Source organism: Malania oleifera, chromosome 8, assembly GCF_029873635.1.
Source record: "Malania oleifera isolate guangnan ecotype guangnan chromosome 8, ASM2987363v1, whole genome shotgun sequence".
NCBI classification, from domain to species: domain Eukaryota; kingdom Viridiplantae; phylum Streptophyta; class Magnoliopsida; order Santalales; family Ximeniaceae; genus Malania; species Malania oleifera.
The window spans coordinates 13,593,446-13,613,893 of record NC_080424.1 but is presented as its reverse complement, the minus strand read 5'-3'; the positions used below and the strand labels follow the sequence as shown (position 1 = coordinate 13,613,893).

General features: G+C 36.3%; 1 protein-coding gene across 2 annotated transcripts in view; it reads left to right on the top strand.

Annotated features, from left to right (window-relative positions):
- The first annotated feature begins 8,845 nt into the window (after window positions 1–8,845).
- Window positions 8,846–20,448, top strand: part of LOC131161915 (uncharacterized) — a 36,678-nt gene continuing 25,075 nt past the window's right edge. The window contains exons 1-4 of one of the 2 annotated variants that reach the window (XM_058117937.1): window positions 8,846–9,175; window positions 9,286–9,899; window positions 11,603–11,681; window positions 14,748–14,899. In XM_058117937.1, the coding sequence (XP_057973920.1) occupies window positions 9,454–9,899; window positions 11,603–11,681; window positions 14,748–14,899 (677 nt within the window). In that variant the 5' untranslated portion in view covers window positions 8,846–9,175; window positions 9,286–9,453. Of the gene's footprint in view, window positions 9,900–11,602; window positions 11,682–14,747; window positions 14,900–20,448 lie in introns of both variants that reach the window. The other variant, XM_058117936.1, reaches the window with a different exon arrangement.

The window sequence follows — 20,448 nt, the reverse complement described above, 5'->3', positions numbered from 1 at the left end:
GTTACTCTGGGGATTGTGACGAATAATATGGTGAAATTTGAATTTCAGGGTTTCAGGGGATTTGAATGTCGTGAGGTATAGGTCAGGGTTGTATCGGGCTTTTCAAGAATCAGGTAAGGGGGTTAAGTTAAGTTAGAAATTTTATTTAATTTGAACCAATTAAATTAATATATTTATTTATTTATTTAAGAATTTGAAGGTTATTTCGAAAACCAACCGTTCGAAATGGATTTTACAAACCTATGATATATGGTATGGTATTTTAAATAGAAACGACCAGCGAAAAGTTTGGTTGTTTGTATGGTTATGTTTAAATATTAAAATCATGTGGCCGATGATTATTTGGTAAAATTTATTGTTTAACTAGATTTGAGAATGTTTGCGAAATACTAGAACTGCTTGTGAAACATTGGCATTGTTACGAAAATACTGGAATTGCTTGTGAATAATGCAAGAATTTGGTATGACGGCCGTGGGGCAAGTTTTAATTAACGACTATACGCCATGGTTTATTTTGTGGCCGGGGGTCAAGTTTTTGGAATAACAAGAAAAATATGTGAAATGATGTTTTAAATGGTATTTTCTATTATCTAAATTGCATGATATGCTTTAGGAACCTTGGGGACCAGTGTATTGTGAGTACGATACCATTGCTAAGGATTTGTTATGTAGTCGTATGCGCCCACACCTGTGCTGAGAGGTGTAGGGTGGCCTTGTCCGATTTGCCTACATGAGGTGAATGTATCCCCTTAGGTGAGGGCAATCAGACCAGCAGTTGGAGCTGCGTATACCCGTGGAGTATCTTAGTGAAGAGTATAGATGACTACTGTTTGGGTGGATCCCCCAGGACTTTAGTCCAGCCTTTGGGCCGCACAACTCGTGCCATGGGGGAAGTAAATGGCGTGTTTGTTACAGGGAGTGTCTTATATGCATATCTGTTTAATTTATGTGAATATGGATAATTAATAAGATAACTTCGAGGACTTACTAAGAAAGGTGAGTGCCCTAATAGCAGTAACGGTATTAGAGTAAAAGGAAGCTATAATGGGCGGGTAATCTTCTCTATCCTTAGCTAATTGTGTGTGTGAATGTAAAATAAGAATGATTTCATAAATGTGTTTATCTACTTAGTGAACTGGCTATTTTGTGTATACTAAATGCATACTGGCCACACAATGATATTAACTTCGTTTTTCCCTTGCTGAGTTGTGTCTCATCCCTATTTTACAAACTGTCTTTTCAGGAAAACCTATAAATCGGGTCTGGCAGGCTAGAGAAGTCGGGCTAGTGGTGTAAATTTATGTAGGTAGTGTGTACAGATAGAGATTTTTTTTTGTTTAGTTTCATGGGATGTAATTATGATAAAATGGATTTATTTGTGTATAAAGGTAGTATAGAACTCTGGTAATGGGTTTTTGGAGATTGTATCTTTTATTTCCACTACATTTTATTTGATGAGTTTGGTGTTAGGTACACAGACGTTACTAAAGTAGCACCCCGGGCCCCACGTGACGGGTCGAGGCGTTACAATGGGGAATATTAAAAATGTTTAATTTGAGTTTTAACCCCAATTACCCTTAATTACTATAGTAAAAATAAGGCAACCCGAGTCGGTTGCTTGAGCCATAGGTTCGGTCACCCGAACACTCATAGAATGAAACAAGCATTTTATGCATTCGGGTGCCCGAGAAACAATTCGAGTGGCTAAGGTCAAGGCGATTTTCCAAAATGTTCGAGGTTCGGTCTCCTGGACTCAAGTTCGGTCGACCAAAGTGCTCAGTTCGGTCGCCCGAGGTGAAAATGAACATGAAGTTCGGGCGCCCGAGGACATTGAAAAAAGGTCAAGTTTTGAGTTCGGTCAATCGTGAACACTCAGTTCATTCTGGTTCGGTCGCTCGAAGTCAGGCAAACTATTTGACTTTTCTACGTTCGATCAACCAAGGCATTTTACCTTGTCTCAGTCGTCCGAAGCTTTTACAAGTTTAAGCGAAAGTTCATATTTTAATTTAAATTCACCCCTGATGACATGTGAGTTTAGGGGGATTCTATGCAATTAATGTGTAGGAACCTAAGTGTCAATCTAAGGCCACCTGAGAATATAGGCCTATCATGCATGATACAGTTATTACAGACCATATTATATTACAGTCCAAAATGAAGAATATATAAAAATTACAATTACAAATGAACACAATATTCTTCATTCTTCCTTGGGGTCATCATACGCCATCATGAGATAGGATTCTTTTCAATTTCATGCATAGAGTGAACCTGCATACAAGCTTAGGGAAAAAATCAACACCAAGGTATTTTTCATTATCAAAACGGGATATAACCAATTAGGTCAACACAAGCTCATGACCCCAAGTAATTTCCTCCAGGCCTTTGCCCATTCAGAGACATTAGGACCCTCAGACTCCAGAAAGAGGATTCTCTAAGGGACAAAGAAGGGTTGAGCCAATTCTTATGGCTTACTCAGAATTATTTCCCCAACTAATCTAAAGGAAGCTTATCTCAACCATCCATAGGGTGCCCGTACATCCTCCCTTCTTGAAATGGTATGACCCAGATGCTCGGTGCACGTACCATGCCAACTGTCCCGGACACACTATTGATCGTTGTTGATCGTTCAAATACAAAGTCCAATCATTAAGAGATGCATGTTGTCTATCATTCGATGTTGAGGAGCCCAACATCCAAGGCAATCCCTTACCTAACCATTGGGGGGGGGGGCACCATCAATGCTCTAGAGGAATGTGTGGAGAAAAGTAGGAAGCTAGAGCCAAATCAATTCCTATTAAATATGGTTTACGAAAAGTTATGCCTAGCAGGAATGCATCATCTGCCCCTGTACTAGATGCAGAAACTCTGCTACCTTCATGTTCCAACAGAAGGAAAATATCGCTCGAAGAATAACTCCTTGAATTTGTCCTATGTCACTGGCACTGGAACCGGCCTCTGCTCCTCTATCAATCGTGCTGATCTCCACCAGCGCTTTGCCTCCCCTGTTAGCTTAAATGCTGCAAATACTACCTTCTACTCGTTCGAATAAGGAAGCACTGCCAACGTCTCTTTGATGTCCTAGACCCAATTCTTAGCTACAATCGGGTCATCTCCTCTAGTAAAGGATGGGGGCTTCATCCACGTAAACTGCTTGATCGTGCAGCTACGCTCCCCTGAACTCCTGCCCATCTTAGCCATCACTTGCTAGGTGACGCTGTGCAGTACTGCATCGGTATCACCACCCATGCTGGAAGGTCCTAATCTGTCTCCTCTAACATTCGTGCCACTACATCTTAGGTCCATCCTGAAACAAGGACATACTTAAGAACCTTATCTCCTGCACACACCCTATATATTTTATTCCACTCAAATCCCATATTTATAGTTAACTACTCTCCCCAATCTTAACTCAAAATCTAGTTTTGCCACCTAGACACACGACCCGATGATAGTTTACTATGATTTTCCTGAAATCATCACCCTAAGAAAAACACAGAAACCACCACGGAAAATCCTGTACTCAGACCACAAAACAAACCTTAAATCATTTCCCATACTCTAGTATTGCTTTTGCTGCATTCTAAAGTCTACAAAACCTAGCAACCTAGGCTTTGATACCAAATTGTAACGTCCTGCTAAATTAATTGAGATATTTTTTTTATAATAATAATTACTGTGAAATTCCATTGCTTTGATACCTTCATATATAAAACTAACCATCCACCTAAGCAGCAAGAAGCTAAAATCACATAACCACCACCATATATAAATATGTACAATACCAGAGTGCTAGAATACTCCCAAAATATACATATAAAGCTGCACCTCCAAAATCCCTCTTTTGAGACTAGAAATATACAAAGAAGACCTTTCCCAAAAATACTCACTTTACCGACAGGTAGTACTGAAACCCCTCTATTTGCAAGCCTAATCTGCTCGCCTCATTGGATCACCTGAAAAATATAAGTTAAATGGGATGAGGCGACGCTCAGTAAGAAGAAACATGCTATTGCTAATGTGTGGCAAATGAGCTACATGCTTGCAAAATCTAATTTAGAAAAATACCATAAATAACATAACTGAATGAAACTTGTATACCTACTAGAAAATACATCATACCTATATTACTTAACATAAACTGAGTTTTCTAAATATCTTATTCATACTACTGCTAATAACTATAAGTATGTCTATTTTATGTAAATATGCTCATATATATATATAATAATTGAGAAAATTCCATGGATGGATAACTGAAATCTTGAATTAACCCCTCATGACAGGGTTGTGCAGGCCAAAGGCGGGACCTAACTTGGCTGGCCAACCAAGGTAAGTCAACTGAACTCCGACAGTCAGATCGTGCCCCCTCAACCCATATTTGATGGGGGAGCCTATCCACAACATAGGTACGATCGACTTCTGAATACCACCTATTATCTGAATAGGGGTTGCACTCTGAACTGAATATAGCTACGGCACCGTGCTCTACTGCTGAATATGGTCCATTAGGGTCTGATACTGTATACATAACTGATATTTCTAAAATATTATTTTTACCATGATTTTATAACAGCTGAAATAACCATAACACAATAAATACTGAGCTGAATAAACTGTAATAACTGGATAGCTGATATGTCTGCATAACTGAATACCTGAATTTTCTGTTTAACTGTATAAACTAAATGTTATGGTTTTGAAATGACTATATCATAATATTCTAAGAAATACTGTAAAATACGAGTTTCTATGCGTGTGCTGAAAATCGTGGTATTCTGAAAATTATGGAAACCTTATACTGGGCTAATAATAAACTCATGCCACGCAATTAAACATTAATATTATCAGGTTCTGAAATTGCACAAATAATTTGGATAATAATTTACTAAAAAACATATAATTTATACTGAATCAGAACAAGTTTACTTAACATAGCATATTTCCCTTACTTGATTCTGGATAAAACCCCCTACTGTATCAGGTTCTAGACCCGCAGGGCTTTCCACTCAATACCCTGAAAACCATATATCCCAGAACAAAATATTACTATTTTTACGTCTACTGCATTTCCTACAACTGTTGGAAAGCCAAATTTCAACAAAAAAGGCTTACCCAAAATCTGGGATGAAATCCATCTTCGTTCCATCGACAATCCGCTCCGTTAGATTTTGGGAGAACTTCCCTAGGAGCGTCGTGGTGGCCTCAGATCATCGATTTGGTGGTAGACGGGGCCGAAATTGAGGAGAGTGGGAGGAGAAGCCGTAGGGAGGAGAGAGAGAGAGAGAGTGTGTGAGTTCGGTGGATTTTCTACAAGAAAACTAAGTTTAACACTATTTATACTGTGGCCTTCATTGACAAGCCACATCATCTCGTCAATGAGGTCACGAAGAAGGTGCGTCGACGAACACAATCTCCTCGTCGACGAATTTTAGAATTTAGAGAACATCCTCTCGGTAACTTCTCATCGACAAAACATGTCCTCGTCGACAAGACCCTATGTTATCCTCGTTGACGAATCCCCTATATTCGTCGACGAGTCCTGTTTAAATTCTTGGATTATTACACCCCAAGTGCAACGTCGTCGACGAACACTTGCTGCCTCCTTCTGTTTCTATTTCCATTTTCCTCCCTCTTTATTATTTAAATACCATTATACTTTGAGTCGTTACACTATGTCTAAGTGGAAGAAGAAGATTTTTTATGGTTTGGAATAGCCCATGTAGGCATTATGAAATGATTGATTCATTACATAATTTAGTGTAATTTAATTGGAAGATGATTGATCATCTTTGGAGAGATTAAAGGTGGCAAATTAAAGAGAATCATGGCCGAGAGTTACTACGATTTTAGTGCATTATGGTTAAAGCAAAGAAGGGAGAAATATGAGAGAGTAGTAAAGAAGAAAAGTAGATGAAAGTTAGGGTTAAAAGTGTTTGTGCGGTTAGATTGATCATTATGATCATATGTTAATTTTTTGTTTGATCGAGCTAATTTCTAACACCATGTTCAAGACTTATCTTTCTTCAATATGGTCGGTTTGATCATCATTTGGAGGCCATTTGCTTGTTTTTCGTGGATTGGACAATAGCCTTTACTTTGTGTGCTTGATTTGTATCTTTATTACTACTTAATTATTCTGCTTAGTGTTAACTATTGGCTAATTAATTAATCTACTTAGTTTTAATTGGACTAGGGGAAGGTTTGTCTTCGGATTTTGTATTTTAACCATCACCTCTATATCTCCCCTTCCCATCAAAGAAATGTTAATTGAAGATCTTTTAATTCAGTTAAGATAAATTTTAGGTTAATAAGATATCATTCGTGGAACATGTATGTAGGGGCACTAAATCCTTCTTTACCATAATTGTATATTAACTTTAGTAAAAGTAAACCAAGACTACTGTCTCTTTGGCCTTAGGTTTTTAACTTAGAGATCAATTAATTGATAGTAATTAGGTTATTTAACCGGACTTAGGTAAATAACAAGTTAGTAGTGACTCTTTCAAATTTTAATATATAACATCTAATCTCTCTCCATCATCTTGGGTCAAGGCATTGGATCCTTAAGTTCCACATGTTGCAACATCTTGTCTCTCAAATCAAAGATCGCAGAACCAAAAAAGATTGAGAACGGGATGATGATGATAATGATGATGGTGCTCATGGTGTAATGATGATGGTATTGTTATATACTTGGGTATGTGGGAGAGAATGTCAATATGATCTTGATGGTATATAGGAGTCATATATCCTTAATTAAGAGTGAAACCATTATCATATGAATATGGCCATTATAACGGGAGGAAGCACACAAGGGAAAGGGAGAGCATACCTTGAATACCTAGTCCAAAGATCCTTCAAGAAAGAAGATAAGGAAAATACAAACCTTCTAGCTCTATCCTTTAACATCTCTCTCTCTTTCAACATGCCATGCTTAAGCCCCTAAATTTATGCTTTTTCCCTTGTTCCATTTTTAAAAATATTTTTTAATATATTTTTACGCATCTCTCCTTCAAATATATGTGCCCTCTAGGTTTTGAATGTGAAATCTCAAGTTTTGAAGGTAAATTCCCCTTTTTTAGAGCTCCAAGCCTCATTTGATATAGTCTTAGGAGTTAGGGTTTTGTCCTAACCAATACCTCTCTTTCCAAAATGTCCATTAGGCTGCAAGAGGTTTCCTTACTTACCCAAAAAGGGTATTTAAGCACTACACTTGCCCTATTCTAATAAGAAAATCCTAAATCGACTAGTGATATTCTCATATTCCTATAAAAAGGTGGATCAAGTCTTGAAAAGTGTGTAATTGAAGTTCAAACTTAGCTTAAACATGAAATGTGCTAGTTAAAGTCTAAAAAGAGATCAAGAAATCTTAAATAATTACTCTCAACTCATTTTTTGTTCATTATTTGTCTAATTAATTAAGAAATTCTTATATTTTTGTCAAATTGGTCTTGTATAAGATTAGGTATCAACAAGGTGATTGATCCTTATAAGTGCAAAGCAAGATGCCTACAATATAATGAGTTAGAAAGAAGAAATTTGAAATGATAGGAAGATAGAACATAATGTGTTAAAGGAAGGGAATAATGTTGGCATTATAAAAGTTGTCACATGGGGAGACTACCATGAATTTGGATTTTTTTCGTTTAGGGGCTGCAATTTTTGTCCATCTCTAAATTTCTCTTACATTTTTCCATACATGTGTGCATTCACGCACACACACACACATATATCCTTTTGTGCTTGTCACTCCATCAATGACTTATAAATCTCTTAGACCTTTGTTTGGAACTTGGATAACACAAGAGAAAGGAAAGTAAAACATGAAAAAAATTCTTTTTGTTTCTTTTTTTATGTTTCACTTTCGGGAAAATGGGAAAGAAAATAAACAATATATTGAATTAAGGGATAAAAATTTGATCTTACACATCACAATGTTAGATTTTTCCTAATTTATAATCATATTAGAATAAATTTTCATTTTTAGTAGTATTTGGTATAAAGAGAAAATATAGTAGAAAATAAATTTCTTTCTTACTTTCTTTTCTTTTCCTTTTCCCAACAAAAACCCTTAATCCAAACGTATCCTCAGAAATAGTAATAATAAATATTATTGTGCTGACTAAGGGGAAGAGTGATAACCACTACTTATGTAACGACAATTTATAAAAAGAGGCAGGTGACAACTTTTGGCAAAAAAATTCTCTTTTACCGATGCCCCACAATGACTGAAAATCGAGAGAGAAAAGAATGGTAGATATTTTACTTTATTTTGTATTGATTTTGTTTGCTTTTCTTTTGTCACATTTTTATTTAGTTCATGATAAAGTTATAATTTAAGATTAGATCATGTTTCATAGGCAAAGTAATTAAATTTTTTTTAAAAATTAAAAATTCGAATCACAATCTCCATGCTTGATTAAAAATTGAATCAAGCGCAATGTGTACTAGTCGTTAAAAAATTACCCTTATATTCATTGTCGTACAAAACGTAAAGTTTTGTATTGCATATGAAATGTTCATTAACATACTCGTAACAATTATTTTTTTATATTCATTATTATTGTTATTATTGAGTGTAAATTTTATTTTATATATAAATATATGTGTAGGCATTTGCTTTTTGCTTTGGATTGGATATGTCAATTTTCATTTTTAATGTTTTTGAGTTACAAATTTTAGTTAATTATAGTAAAATAAATGTTTATTTCAAGACTGGTGATTTTTTAAAAATACATCTGCATACTAAAAAAATGAAGAATATATAGTTATATTATTTTTTATTCTTACCCTAAATTTCGTCACGGCCTGTTGTTTAAATGTAATTAAGCTTCGGGTAACCGGAACAAAGGGGGGACTTACCCCCACGGCTTCCTCCGTGCTCTTTCCAGTTTCCACAGCAAACACACATTCCCCCACCGGAAAGCGGACGTCAGCATCGCCGTTCACTTTAAAAACACTTTCTTAACTCCCTAAACTGCCCCCGGGTTTTATCCAATTGCCTCAATCAACTCCTAAAACTTAGGTGCAGCAGAGAGGTAGAACCGTCTTTTCGGGGCAAAGGCAGCTACACTCCCGACGGCACAAAATGCCGTAGGCGACCTCAAACGGTCCCGTTTTGATAGTCCCAGCCGGCGAACTGACAACTGCGTTGTCTCGGCTCTTCGTAAATGTATCAATTAATATATGCGATTCTTTACTTTAATTGCAGTCTCGATTGATGCCTTTTCTTCCTAGGGTTTTAAATTTCTACCCTTCTTTGTTTCACTTTTATCGATTCAGCTCGATTCGATAGACATCGTCTTGCTCTCTCTGCATATCAGCGTATCACAAGCAATAATTGCATGTTCTATCTCTTTGTACCATGCGATCCATGTTGTACTGAGTTGTTCTTGAGTGTCAGATTGGAACTCTGATTGTGTGAAAGTTTAGTATTTGGATCTGAGATCAATGGCGGATCAAGAGGAGGATGATTTGCGCATGGCGTTGCGAATGAGTATGCAGCAGTCGGCGCCCGAGCCCAAGAGAAGCAAGCCACGGGAGGGAGGCGGCCCTGGAGAGTCTACGGGGGAATCGCCAGAGGCCAAGAATCGGAAGTTGCAGCGGGAGCTCATGGCTGCTGCAGCAGAGAAGCGCATGCTGGAGGCGAAGAACTCGACGGCTGCGGCTGCTTCTGCTCTAGGTTGCAAGGTTGAAAAAAATGCTGCTGTTTTAAAGGAGACAAAAGGGCGTGGTGCCGGTCAGGGAAGCGAGAAAATTTTGTTTGAAAATAAGGGGAGAGACGTGAATTTGGGTAAAGAGCTTTCAGAAGTTGAAGCTAGTGAATTGTTTTCTATGATGTTTGGGAATGAAGTTACAAAGGGTATTCTTTCGCAGTGGAGCAATCAGGGTATAAGGTATTTTTTGAGGCTTTGATTTCCCCCCACCCCCCCTCTTTTGGTCAAGTTTGTAATTTACAATGCATTGGTTATGTTTAGCAACAATTGGAGTACATGCGATAACTGGTGCTTATTAATTGGAAATGGCGCCTACAACTCAAATTTTTGATGATTTACTTGGGCTGTCATTGTCATGTGAATTGTTGGCAGTTGAATCAACTGTTCTGTCTTTTGATTTGACCGGCATTTCCTATAACTACAAAGGTTCTTTCTGTAGTTTTGATGCTATTCATTTCTCCAGCCTACATGAGTGGTGCATTTGGAGATGAACTGCGTTAATGATAATCTGGCAGTCTGTGCCCCTGAATTTTGATTCGCATCAGTAAATCTGTGACGATGGGGTGATTTTTATGAGCAATTAAGGTTTACCACATTGTGATTTTGGTAGAATATGCCAGTTGCTTGACTTAAGCTTTGTGTGATTAATATAGTTAGTTCAAAGAATCATTACCTTTTGAACGATAACAGTTTGTTAGACGATTTTGTTCAAAAGCAGCAAGAGAGCTTTATTACCCAAAAAAAAGCCATGTTTAATGTTTTTGTGTGAAGCCCATATAGACTCAAAAATTTTTAATTCATTATGATTTTCTTCTGATTATTTCTTGTTAAGAATTTTATTTTCAAATGAAGGAAATTCCAGTGGCCTTGTTGGTGAAGATAAAACGTTTTGGTATTTTATATGCTTGCAAGTATATGCAATTACATGTTGACTTGGCAAATGTGTATTAAACATGGACGTTGACATGGACACCTAGCATACATGATTTTTTGTAACCATGTGTTTGCCACTTTGCCAGTATGCATTTTCAAATAGACGGTAAAAAAAAAACAGATTAAAATACTCTATAGGGTGATTTCATTGAGGCACAAAATAGCACGTTTTCTCCAATTTGGTTATTCCTTCAACAGAAAAACTGATGCCCCTTCCCATTTTTCTTAATTGGATGCTAAAAAATTGCTTAAGCAATCTAAGAAGGCCGAATTTTACTCAAGTTAACAAAATTTTCCCCTAATATACGTTATACACAATATTACGAAAATGGCAATGACTAAGAAAACTTCTACTGTCTTTCTAAGCTACTAGTCTGATATGTTTTTATAAAATAAACATTTTAATGTATTATGCTTTCCTGTGCCCACTGAAATTTCAGCTGCTGAATCTTGAAACTCTGATATAGTGCCTTTATGGCTCCCATTGCTTTCCCCTGCATCAAGCTAAGGCTATTGTTCACAAGTGAATAAATTTGTTTCAACAGTTTTTCTGCTCTGTCCATGATCGCATAAATTGGCGGAAAATGATTCATGTAGCCGACCCTACCTAGTGGGGTTTAAGGCTTGGTTTTGTTTTTGTAGTTTTTCTGCTCTTTTTAGATTTGTTATGCTTTGTTTTGCTGCGGATTGAGGAATGGTGGAAAAGGATTCATAAGCTGACACTGCATAATGGGGCTTAAGGCTTTGTTGTTGTTGTTTCCTACTCTGTCATCGCATTTCATTAACTGTTGTTGAGTACTAATACTTCTGGCCTTTCCTTCCACTTGTTTTGAGATAATTTATTTTCTATTTTTCCAGTTTGCTGGTAGTAATAATTGAAACAAGGAATTGTATTGATGTTATTGTTGTCATGCCATTGATTGGATTTTTAATGTAAAACTTTCCAATAGGTTTAGCCCTGATCAAGAAACATCTGTGGGGCTAGTGCAGCATGAAGGCGGGCCGTGTGGCGTCTTAGCAGCCATACAAGTAATGCCCTGATTCTTACTTTAGCTAAAGAAGTGTTAAAAATTGGGGTTATCCAGAATGTTGAGTACTCTGTAGAACGTAGCATGTGAATTTAAACTTTACATGTAAAGAGTCCGTTGCTTTTGACATTTATGTTATGTGTCATGTCACATATTTCTAACTGTAAGTCAACTTTTGATGTTTTGAATAAAATGATTATCAAATGCAACAGTTTATTAGGATTTAATAAGTTTTTGCAACTATTTCGGGATGAGTGGATGTCCATGTTTTAAACTCATGCAAAAATTGCTTGCGGAAGTGGAAAAAATGATGTTCATATAATTCTTGAAGACACCTCCAATGTATCATGTATGGTGTTAAGTTCTGATTTAGCATGAATTCCCTTTCTTTTCTTAAATATAAATCATCGGTGGAATTCTGGTCATGTTTATAGTACTTTGAAGTTATGATTGACTTACTTCAACAAAAGACTTTATTGGAGTTAAATGCAATATTGGAATTGTGTTGCATGTGATATGGTAAGCTCGTCAAAGTTGCAAATCAAGTATATTTTGCTAATCTTTGACATAATTATACAAATCACAATCCAATTTGTTGGATATATGCACTGGGTTTATGGGATAATTAGGTTCTATTTTATGTAGCATTTTGTAGCTCAAATGAGTATTTTTTTTATTTTGTAATTTTTTTGAATGTACCTTTCTGTTATGAGGCATAGTCTTAAATTTGTACAAAACTATTGAAATTTCCTTTTAAACATTTTATTTTCCAGCTTCCATCATCTTCAAAATTAAAACAGAGGTCAATTTTCATACTAAAATTCAATAATTTATTGAAATCTTGAAATGTAGAAGAAATTTGTTGAAAGTTTGACCATAAAACAAAAATTTCTTGAAATTAAAGTTTTTGGTTCAGAATCCTTCAAATTAAAATTTTGTCTTGATAAACGTTTTATTGGAAATAAAGTATCATTACAGAGAAATATAGGAACAATAGCTTAAAACTTTGAAATATTTATGCAAAATTGAACTTAGATATTATTTACACCATCTTATTCAACCTTTTAAGTTTTATATATAACATTGGTTGCATGTGCATATGGACTAACGTTTAATTGACTTATGAATTTCATTTACATCAATTCAAGATAATTGTTCTTGTCTAATGGTGACTGCACCTAAAGCACTACATGCTTGCTGTTGATGTATTTTGTTGACAATATTTTAGTTTTAAATCTTGCATCAGCATATCTATTAACAGCTTCTAATGTTTCGTAAGAAAATTCTTTCTTTTTATTGCTAATTTCATCGTTTTTAAGAAATCAAAATTGAAGTCGACGTTTGAAATTTACATAAAAGTTTCTGTATTTTTGATGCGTTAAAATTTTGTCAAAATTGAAATTTAAAACCTCAAGATTAGGAAGCTGTTTTGGCTTTTAAAAAAACTATTATTTGAATCGTGTAGCGCCGAGGGTAGCCCTGACATTAGATAGATCCATTCATTTTTTATTTTATTTTTGGCAACCTCAAGCATGAATGAATAAATAAATAAATCTATGGTTATATTCATTTTTTATTTACTAATTTAATTCACATTCCTTGTTTGTTCTAGTTTGAGTAACCATTTCTTCAATTCTTCCTCATTAAGAAAGCTGAAATTATAGGTTTATCTGACATTGAAAAGTTTTATGCATTAGTAGATCTCTCTTTGATGCCAATGTAATATGATGATTCAACCAAGGCCTTGATCCTCAACCACTTAACTCATGAACGAGCTAGTCCTTGTTTGAATGGTGAATCATTTGGGTTCAATGCTTTGCCAAACTGGAGGACTAGCAGTGGTTTGGATTTAATTGTATAGCTATGGTTGCAATATTACACATAAGCTGTCACTTTGGTCAAAATATTATAAATGTGGCTTTAGATTTGCAATTCATAGGCCTATGCAATCAAACTATTCTTAAGGTTGTAGTGAAAACCTTACCTTGCTTTCCTAATTTCTGTAATATTCTCTTGATGTCTTACTATTAATAACACAGGTATTTAGTTTGGTTGTATTTAGGAATTTTGGTTTTGTAGAATTCTATGTATGACTTCTTAGTCCTATTAGATACTTATTTACTGGAAGGCAAATTCGATCAACTTGCATTTTTTATTTTTATTTTTTCTTGGAAGTTTCCTCTTTGTTTATTTATTCCATATATTTTGGTGGTGTATGCCACTATCCTTGGTATTTTATATGCAATTGCACTGTTAGGTACTAGAGTAGTTTATTTGCAATTTTGGTCCTACTGCTATAGTTTTGCTTCATGGTGGTTATGGAGGTCCATATAAATCTTTTTGCATTTTTGTAGTAGTTATCTTGCATCAATCCACAATCGTATTCTTTCACCAATGTATTGGTCTTGAAACTCGTCTTATTTATTTTGTGGTCCTTTCTTTCTAATCTACATGTGGTATCTGAGAGCTAAATTTAATCATAAATATGTGACGCCATATTTGATTGATGTGGTACCCTACATGGATATTTTTCTTGTGCTGGCTAGAACTTTGTAGGTGAATATTAGAAATATGCTTTCTTGTAAAACTAATGATTTTTTTCCTAGGCTTTCGTTGGAGGTTTGTAGAGAGAAAAGAAGAGGAAAGAAATGATTTTTCTCTTTTTTTTTTTGTTGTAATTTGATTGATACAAGGTGGAGAGAAGAGAAAACAAATGGATAGAAGTGGAGAGGGAAAAAAACATGAAAAATGTGTCACTTTTTTCTCCTCAAATCAATGAAAATTGGAGAGAAAATAGGAAAAATGACAAAACACCCTTTAGGCAACTTTAAAAAGTGGTCATCTGGGAGAAATTCTCAGAATGACTGTTGGCTTTTGTCTTCTTTCCGCACACTCTTCTATATTTCTTCTCTCATTAAACCGAACAAAGTGGATAGGAGCTAGTTTCTCTTCTCTTCAATTTTCTCTAGCCACACTGACTCTTAGTGTCTTGTTTTTGTTGATTATTTTTCTCTAGAAGCTTATAAAAAATTATTTTAATGTTATTTTGAATGTTCTGTGTTTGCAGGCATTTGTTCTTAAATACCTTCTTTTTTCCCCAGACGAGTTTGGTAAATTTGCACCGAATATGCCACTAAATTGGAGTCCAAGGAGATTCTCTAAAAGTCAGTATGTCTCATTGGACCATTTTGCTTCACTTGGTGAAGCTGAAAAAACAAGGTGATTAATCTTTGCTTGTTACTATGCTGAGATTAACTGTGCCATGTCATACAATGATGCACACACAGGCACTGTATATATTCACGAATTCAAATCATTTTTTTTTAGTTTCATACATTTTTGCTGTGTTTGGGTTAATTGCTTCTGAGATTTGAGACATTGTCACAATTTCTTGTCGTGTGCTACGTGAATTTGATTAATTTTCTATTGAGCACTAATAGGCTCCCATATTGTAGGATCTAAGCAACTTGAGTGTTGCTTTGTTTGAGAGTGATTCAACTAGAGGCTTCTTCTATAATATGCTTGAGATAAACAAACTGACCTCAATGTTGTTATGGAATTCAATCCCTTTGTTCAAGCAGCTAACTGCCTGACTTTTCTGGGCTTAATACTCTTCTTTCATTAAATTAGAAATTTGACTTTGCCCACAAGTAGACAAATAAATTTCAGAATGACTAAAAATCACTGCAGCCTTCTCTCTGCACTGCCATTTTGCCCTCATCAACTGCTCCCATCTTTCACCCACTCCCCCCAACCACGGAATACGATAATTCATCATTCATTCCTTCACAAACTCATTATGGGAAATATTAGGATTTAGGGGTATTCACCAAACTGCTCAAGCCTTATCTGAATTGCTCTGCCATTTTGAGGGTTTAAGAATCTGCTCGACCCCGCCTAAGACCCACCCCTCTAGGTGGTCCCCATCAATATAACAGCCTTTCATCCTACACATTAGCCCACCTCTCATCTGTTTCCTTCAAAATCCTGCACTATCAGACATCACCTTGCGCATAGAAGCTCTCCTCCTTGTTTTCCTTCAGTTCCTGATCTCTCATTGTTGAATCCCTGAAATTGTCAGCTCCAAGGCCCATTGTTGAAGTTCCTTGAATTGCCACTGCCAACTGTCCAAATTCGAAGCTTTGCTCAGTCAACTGTGGAACCCACTAGATCCCATAGTTTTGTTTTTTATTTTTCCATTTTGGTACATAGCATTTGAAACAAAATTCAATTTCAATCCGCTTTTGGGTCATTTTATTCAGTGACTTATCACTGTCCATGCCATATTGGAGTTCGTTGAATAAGCATAGGTTTTTTCATTGTTTTGATTTGTGGGATTGTGTGAAAATGCATGTGCCTGCCTAACCCACTGACATTGACAGATCCGAATCAAGCAATTCCGTTTGATTTAGGGATTTGACTGGGATGTTGGGTTATATGTGCACACATCTCATTTTTTGATTGTGCAATATGTGAAAATGAAAATACCTGCCTAACCTGCTTACATTGGCAGATCCCAATCAAGCAATACCATTGGATTTAGGGGTTTGAGGGGGAGGGCGGATTATATGTTTTCAAAAAGTTGAAATGGCAGGTTGGTTGTGGGACTTGCGCGTAAACCAACCTCGCTCAACTCACAAACGCCCCTTGGAAATGAGTTTAGTCATAACTGCAGAAAATTGTTTATTTTCATATTTTACCAAACTGTAAGGGTTCTAGCATGTAGTTAGTTACCCATGAATACCATTTCAATCATAAATAGAACTCCCTGCCAATGGTCATTCTGTCTGGTTATTCCTTGATCCCATTTCTTAAAGGTTGTTCCTTTGTCATCTTGGCACTCCTTTCCTGATTCTGAGATCCATATATTAAAAGTGGTTCATTTCCTGTCATGATCTTCCTAACCTGATTCTGAGACATGTTTCCCGTAGTTTTTTGAAAATGTGTTGTTCTCTTTTGGCATATTGACAAATAATGCTGAGGAATTAAGGCATTGTTGTCTAGTATGCACTGATTCCTTGGACTTGTCATACTTCAAGATGCTTGCTGCTATAGTTCCTAATAGAGTTGAGAATTTAAATGCTGCTTTGATATTTTCTTGAGGGTTTGAATTTTTAATTGCAACATGTAACCTTTATGCTGCAATAAAAAATGTGGTATTTGGCTTGTAGGATCTAAGATGCCCTTGCATTGTGAGTCCCAGGATTAATGGTACCTGGAATATAGGATTGTAATGTTTGATTTAGAAGCGTATTATTGATAGATTCTTGGGAATGTGGCATTCCCATGTATGGTTTGTTTTTTGGAAAACTGATGAAATAACTATGCTTTTCCAAAAATATCCTCAAGTTGAATGAGTGATGCTTCTTAAAAGAATACTTTGTGCATAGTATTTTAGCATAAAATTCATCAACTCATTGGAAACACAATATAAAAAACAACAATTAAAACCAGAGGAAAATGAGGAGGGAGAAGTAGTCGCAGAAGGGACGGCGAGAGACAACAGGAGATTGGGAATGAAATAGGTTATAAACATGCAAGGTTATTTTTAGACTTCCAAAATATAAGCAGGGCCTTTTTTGGTGATTCCCCAAGGCTGAGAATCAGAATGCCCCCTGTTCAAATGTGAAGCAATGCTGCACATTAGCTTCTGATTTCTTCAAGCTTTCATCTACATTAACTGACATCATCTTTGAAGCAAACCAGCTTTTGAGGAAGTGAAGGTTTGCTCTTAATTTACCTAAACACGAATCTTATGAAATTTCCTAAACTTCATGTTGTAAACTTGGTAATGGTGATATGATTTGTAGGAAGTCTAAAGCAAACCGACTTTTATGGATGTGAAGTGTTGCACTTAAACATGAGTCTCATAAAGCTTCCTAAACTTCATTTTATAAACTTGGTAATTTACCAATGGTAAATCTAATTCAGTAATTTTCGGTGAAGCGTGATGCCTCCTCAAGCCAACACTTTCCTCCAAGCGTGAGATCATGGAGTCGAGAGAAAGGTTGTGATGCCTCCCAAGCCATTTCCTTCCTCCAAGATCGTGACTGTGGAGGTTCCTCTTTCACTGTTTAACCTCTCTCTAGAACTTCGTCAATCTCTCCTCTTCGCCTCCTTCTTCCTTCATCCTCTCCTCTTTTTTGCAACAAAAACCCTAATCCTCCTTTTCCCTCCTTCTCTCTCTCTGATTTCTCCTCATTCACCCTTTGTAGCTTCTGATTTTTGCTCTTTGTAACTAAGGGGGACATCTTTCACTCTTCAGTCTTCGATTATGGATGACCTGGTTATCGAAAACGAGAAGGCGATAGGTTATGTTGAAAAGATCTGTTCAGATTGAAGGAAAAACCTTTAATCTACGATTAGACAAGGTTGGGGAGATCTCGTCTTTGCTTGTGGTTGAGAATAATGCCTCCTGTAACAGGTGGGTTAGGTTTTCCAAAGAAATGGTGGTCTGGTTTGTTGATGTTTTGTCTTATTCTGGTCGGATGCAAAGGGATTTCAAACTTTTCGAATGGGATTCACTAAGTATTGGATATTGATTAGATGGACGAAGGTGGAAAAGTATATGGAGTTAGGGCTAGGGTGGAAAGGAAAGAAATTTTCAGTGCTTATTTCGGGAGGTGCTAAAGGTGATGGGTGCAAAGCTTCATAAGTAATTTTTGCAAGATATGAAAGGTTTTTCGTAAGGATTCTGGAGGTGTTGGTGCTGATAGTTCTTCATGCTAAAGATTGTGGAGTGAGTTGTTGTTATAAGGCAAACGGAGGGATGGAGAGGGTTGCAGTAGGCAAGTTAATTCTGGAAATCAGGGTGTGTTAGCCAGGAAAGAAGATATGTGCTGTCAGTGTGGAGGTGCAATGCAACTGAATGAACCTGGGACCATTGAAAATCAATCGGAATCGATCAATCAGAGCATGAAGGAATCTAGAGTTTTGAATGGTGTTGTGATCATCTCAGAGGCAGCTAGGGATGCTTTTGGAGAGGAGGATGCAAAAGAATTGGGCCAGGATGTATGTTACTTGTTTTAGAGCTGGCCCAAGTTATTGAAAAAGGAGGTATTTCTTTTTGACTAAATTGGGCCAATTATTTGAACAAGCCCAATGTCTAGAAAAGGTTAATTCTTTGGATTCAAAGGAAGGTTCTCTTCATATGGGTTTCCAGTACAAGGTCAAGGTGGTGTTTAGGTCCATGTGTGCGGTAATGGTGACACAAGTACCTCTTTATTGATTCTGGATAAAATGTAGGTTCAAAATTTTGCTCCTGGATCTCAGGAAATGTGTATTGGGGAGGGGGACTAAACATTTTGCTAATGGAATCCAAATCCAGCACAGAGTTTTATGATTTGAGTTGGAATGACAAACAAGTTCAAAATTCTAGCAGTGTATTGGATTCAAAGTAGGATCATGGGGTGAAAATCCTGTCAAGTTTGGAAGAGGTATTAGAAGGTGGCATGAAAAAGAGTAAAAAAGAAGAATCTGGGTTTGAGGAGATATCTGACAATCGGAGCCTGTTGATAGATTTGAGGGTAAAAAGGTTTATGTTCATAGGAGGGCAGCTTGTATGGGTGCTGAAATGAAGAAGGTTTTTGAAGAAAAGAGAGAGAATTATGGTGAGTTAGTGCCAACTCTAAAGGAGAGTTAAGTATTGTGGAAGACTCGAGTGCAAGGAAGAAGGCTGGATGTAGTAACGAGGTTAGTAAAGGAAAAATGGGAAAGAAATGGTGGGACTTTTCATATTCAGAGAGTGATGATATAGTGAGTTTGATTGTGGTCGGGTGTTGTTATTGGACGAGGTTCGAGAACAATATGGGTAGACTTCTGATTCTTGTGATGAAAAGGGGGATTTATTGTATGTCCCATCCACCTCTATTGAAAAGCTTGGAAGGAATTTCTATTTTTGATAACGATGGATTGGTCAACAAGTTACGGAGTAGGGATGGAATTTTGCCTACATCTATGGTGGAGATTACTAAGAAGGACGTAGAAGCTTAAAATCCTTTGGATAAAATGGATTTAAAGTTGAGAGACATTGAAGGAAATGAAGTGCGTATGGATGGTGGTAAATGTCGAAAGATCAAGGGAGGAAGGGAATTAGGGAATTTGAAGAGCTCAGTAAATATGATGGGAATGGTTTGAAAAGGAAGGTTCCTTGGCTAATATTGTTTATTTTTATTTTTATTTTTATCTCTTTTTCCTTTATTTCTTTATTTGGTGGACTTCTTGTCCCTGCACATTGTACCTTCTCTTCTTTTCATCCATTATATCTTCTTTATTTAAAAAAAAAATTAAGTCAGGAAGTTTAAAGCAAACCAAATTTTGTGGATGTGAAGTTTTGCACTTAATTTACCTAAACATAAGCCCTATAAAATTTCCTGAACTTCATTTTTGTAAACCTGGTAATGGTAAGTTTGACTTAGGAAGTTTGAAGCAAACTAATTTTTGTGGATGTGGAATCTTTGCACTTAATCTATAAGCATAATTCTTATAAAATTTCCTAAACTTCATGTTGTAAACCTTGTAATGGTAAATCTGATTGAGGAAGTCTGGAAACAATAATACAAGGGTTGGGGTAAGGGAAATTGAGGAGGACAGAGGGAGAAATAAGAGAACATAGATTTTTCCAACATATCAATATTTGATCCATTTTTTTTTTTTCCTTTTCTCCCAAACAGTCAGCTGTGTACATATTATACTCTGATGACAAAAATACCTGTACATCAATGAAATAATGCCATGGACATACCTGCTGCTACCCTTAACACTCCTCT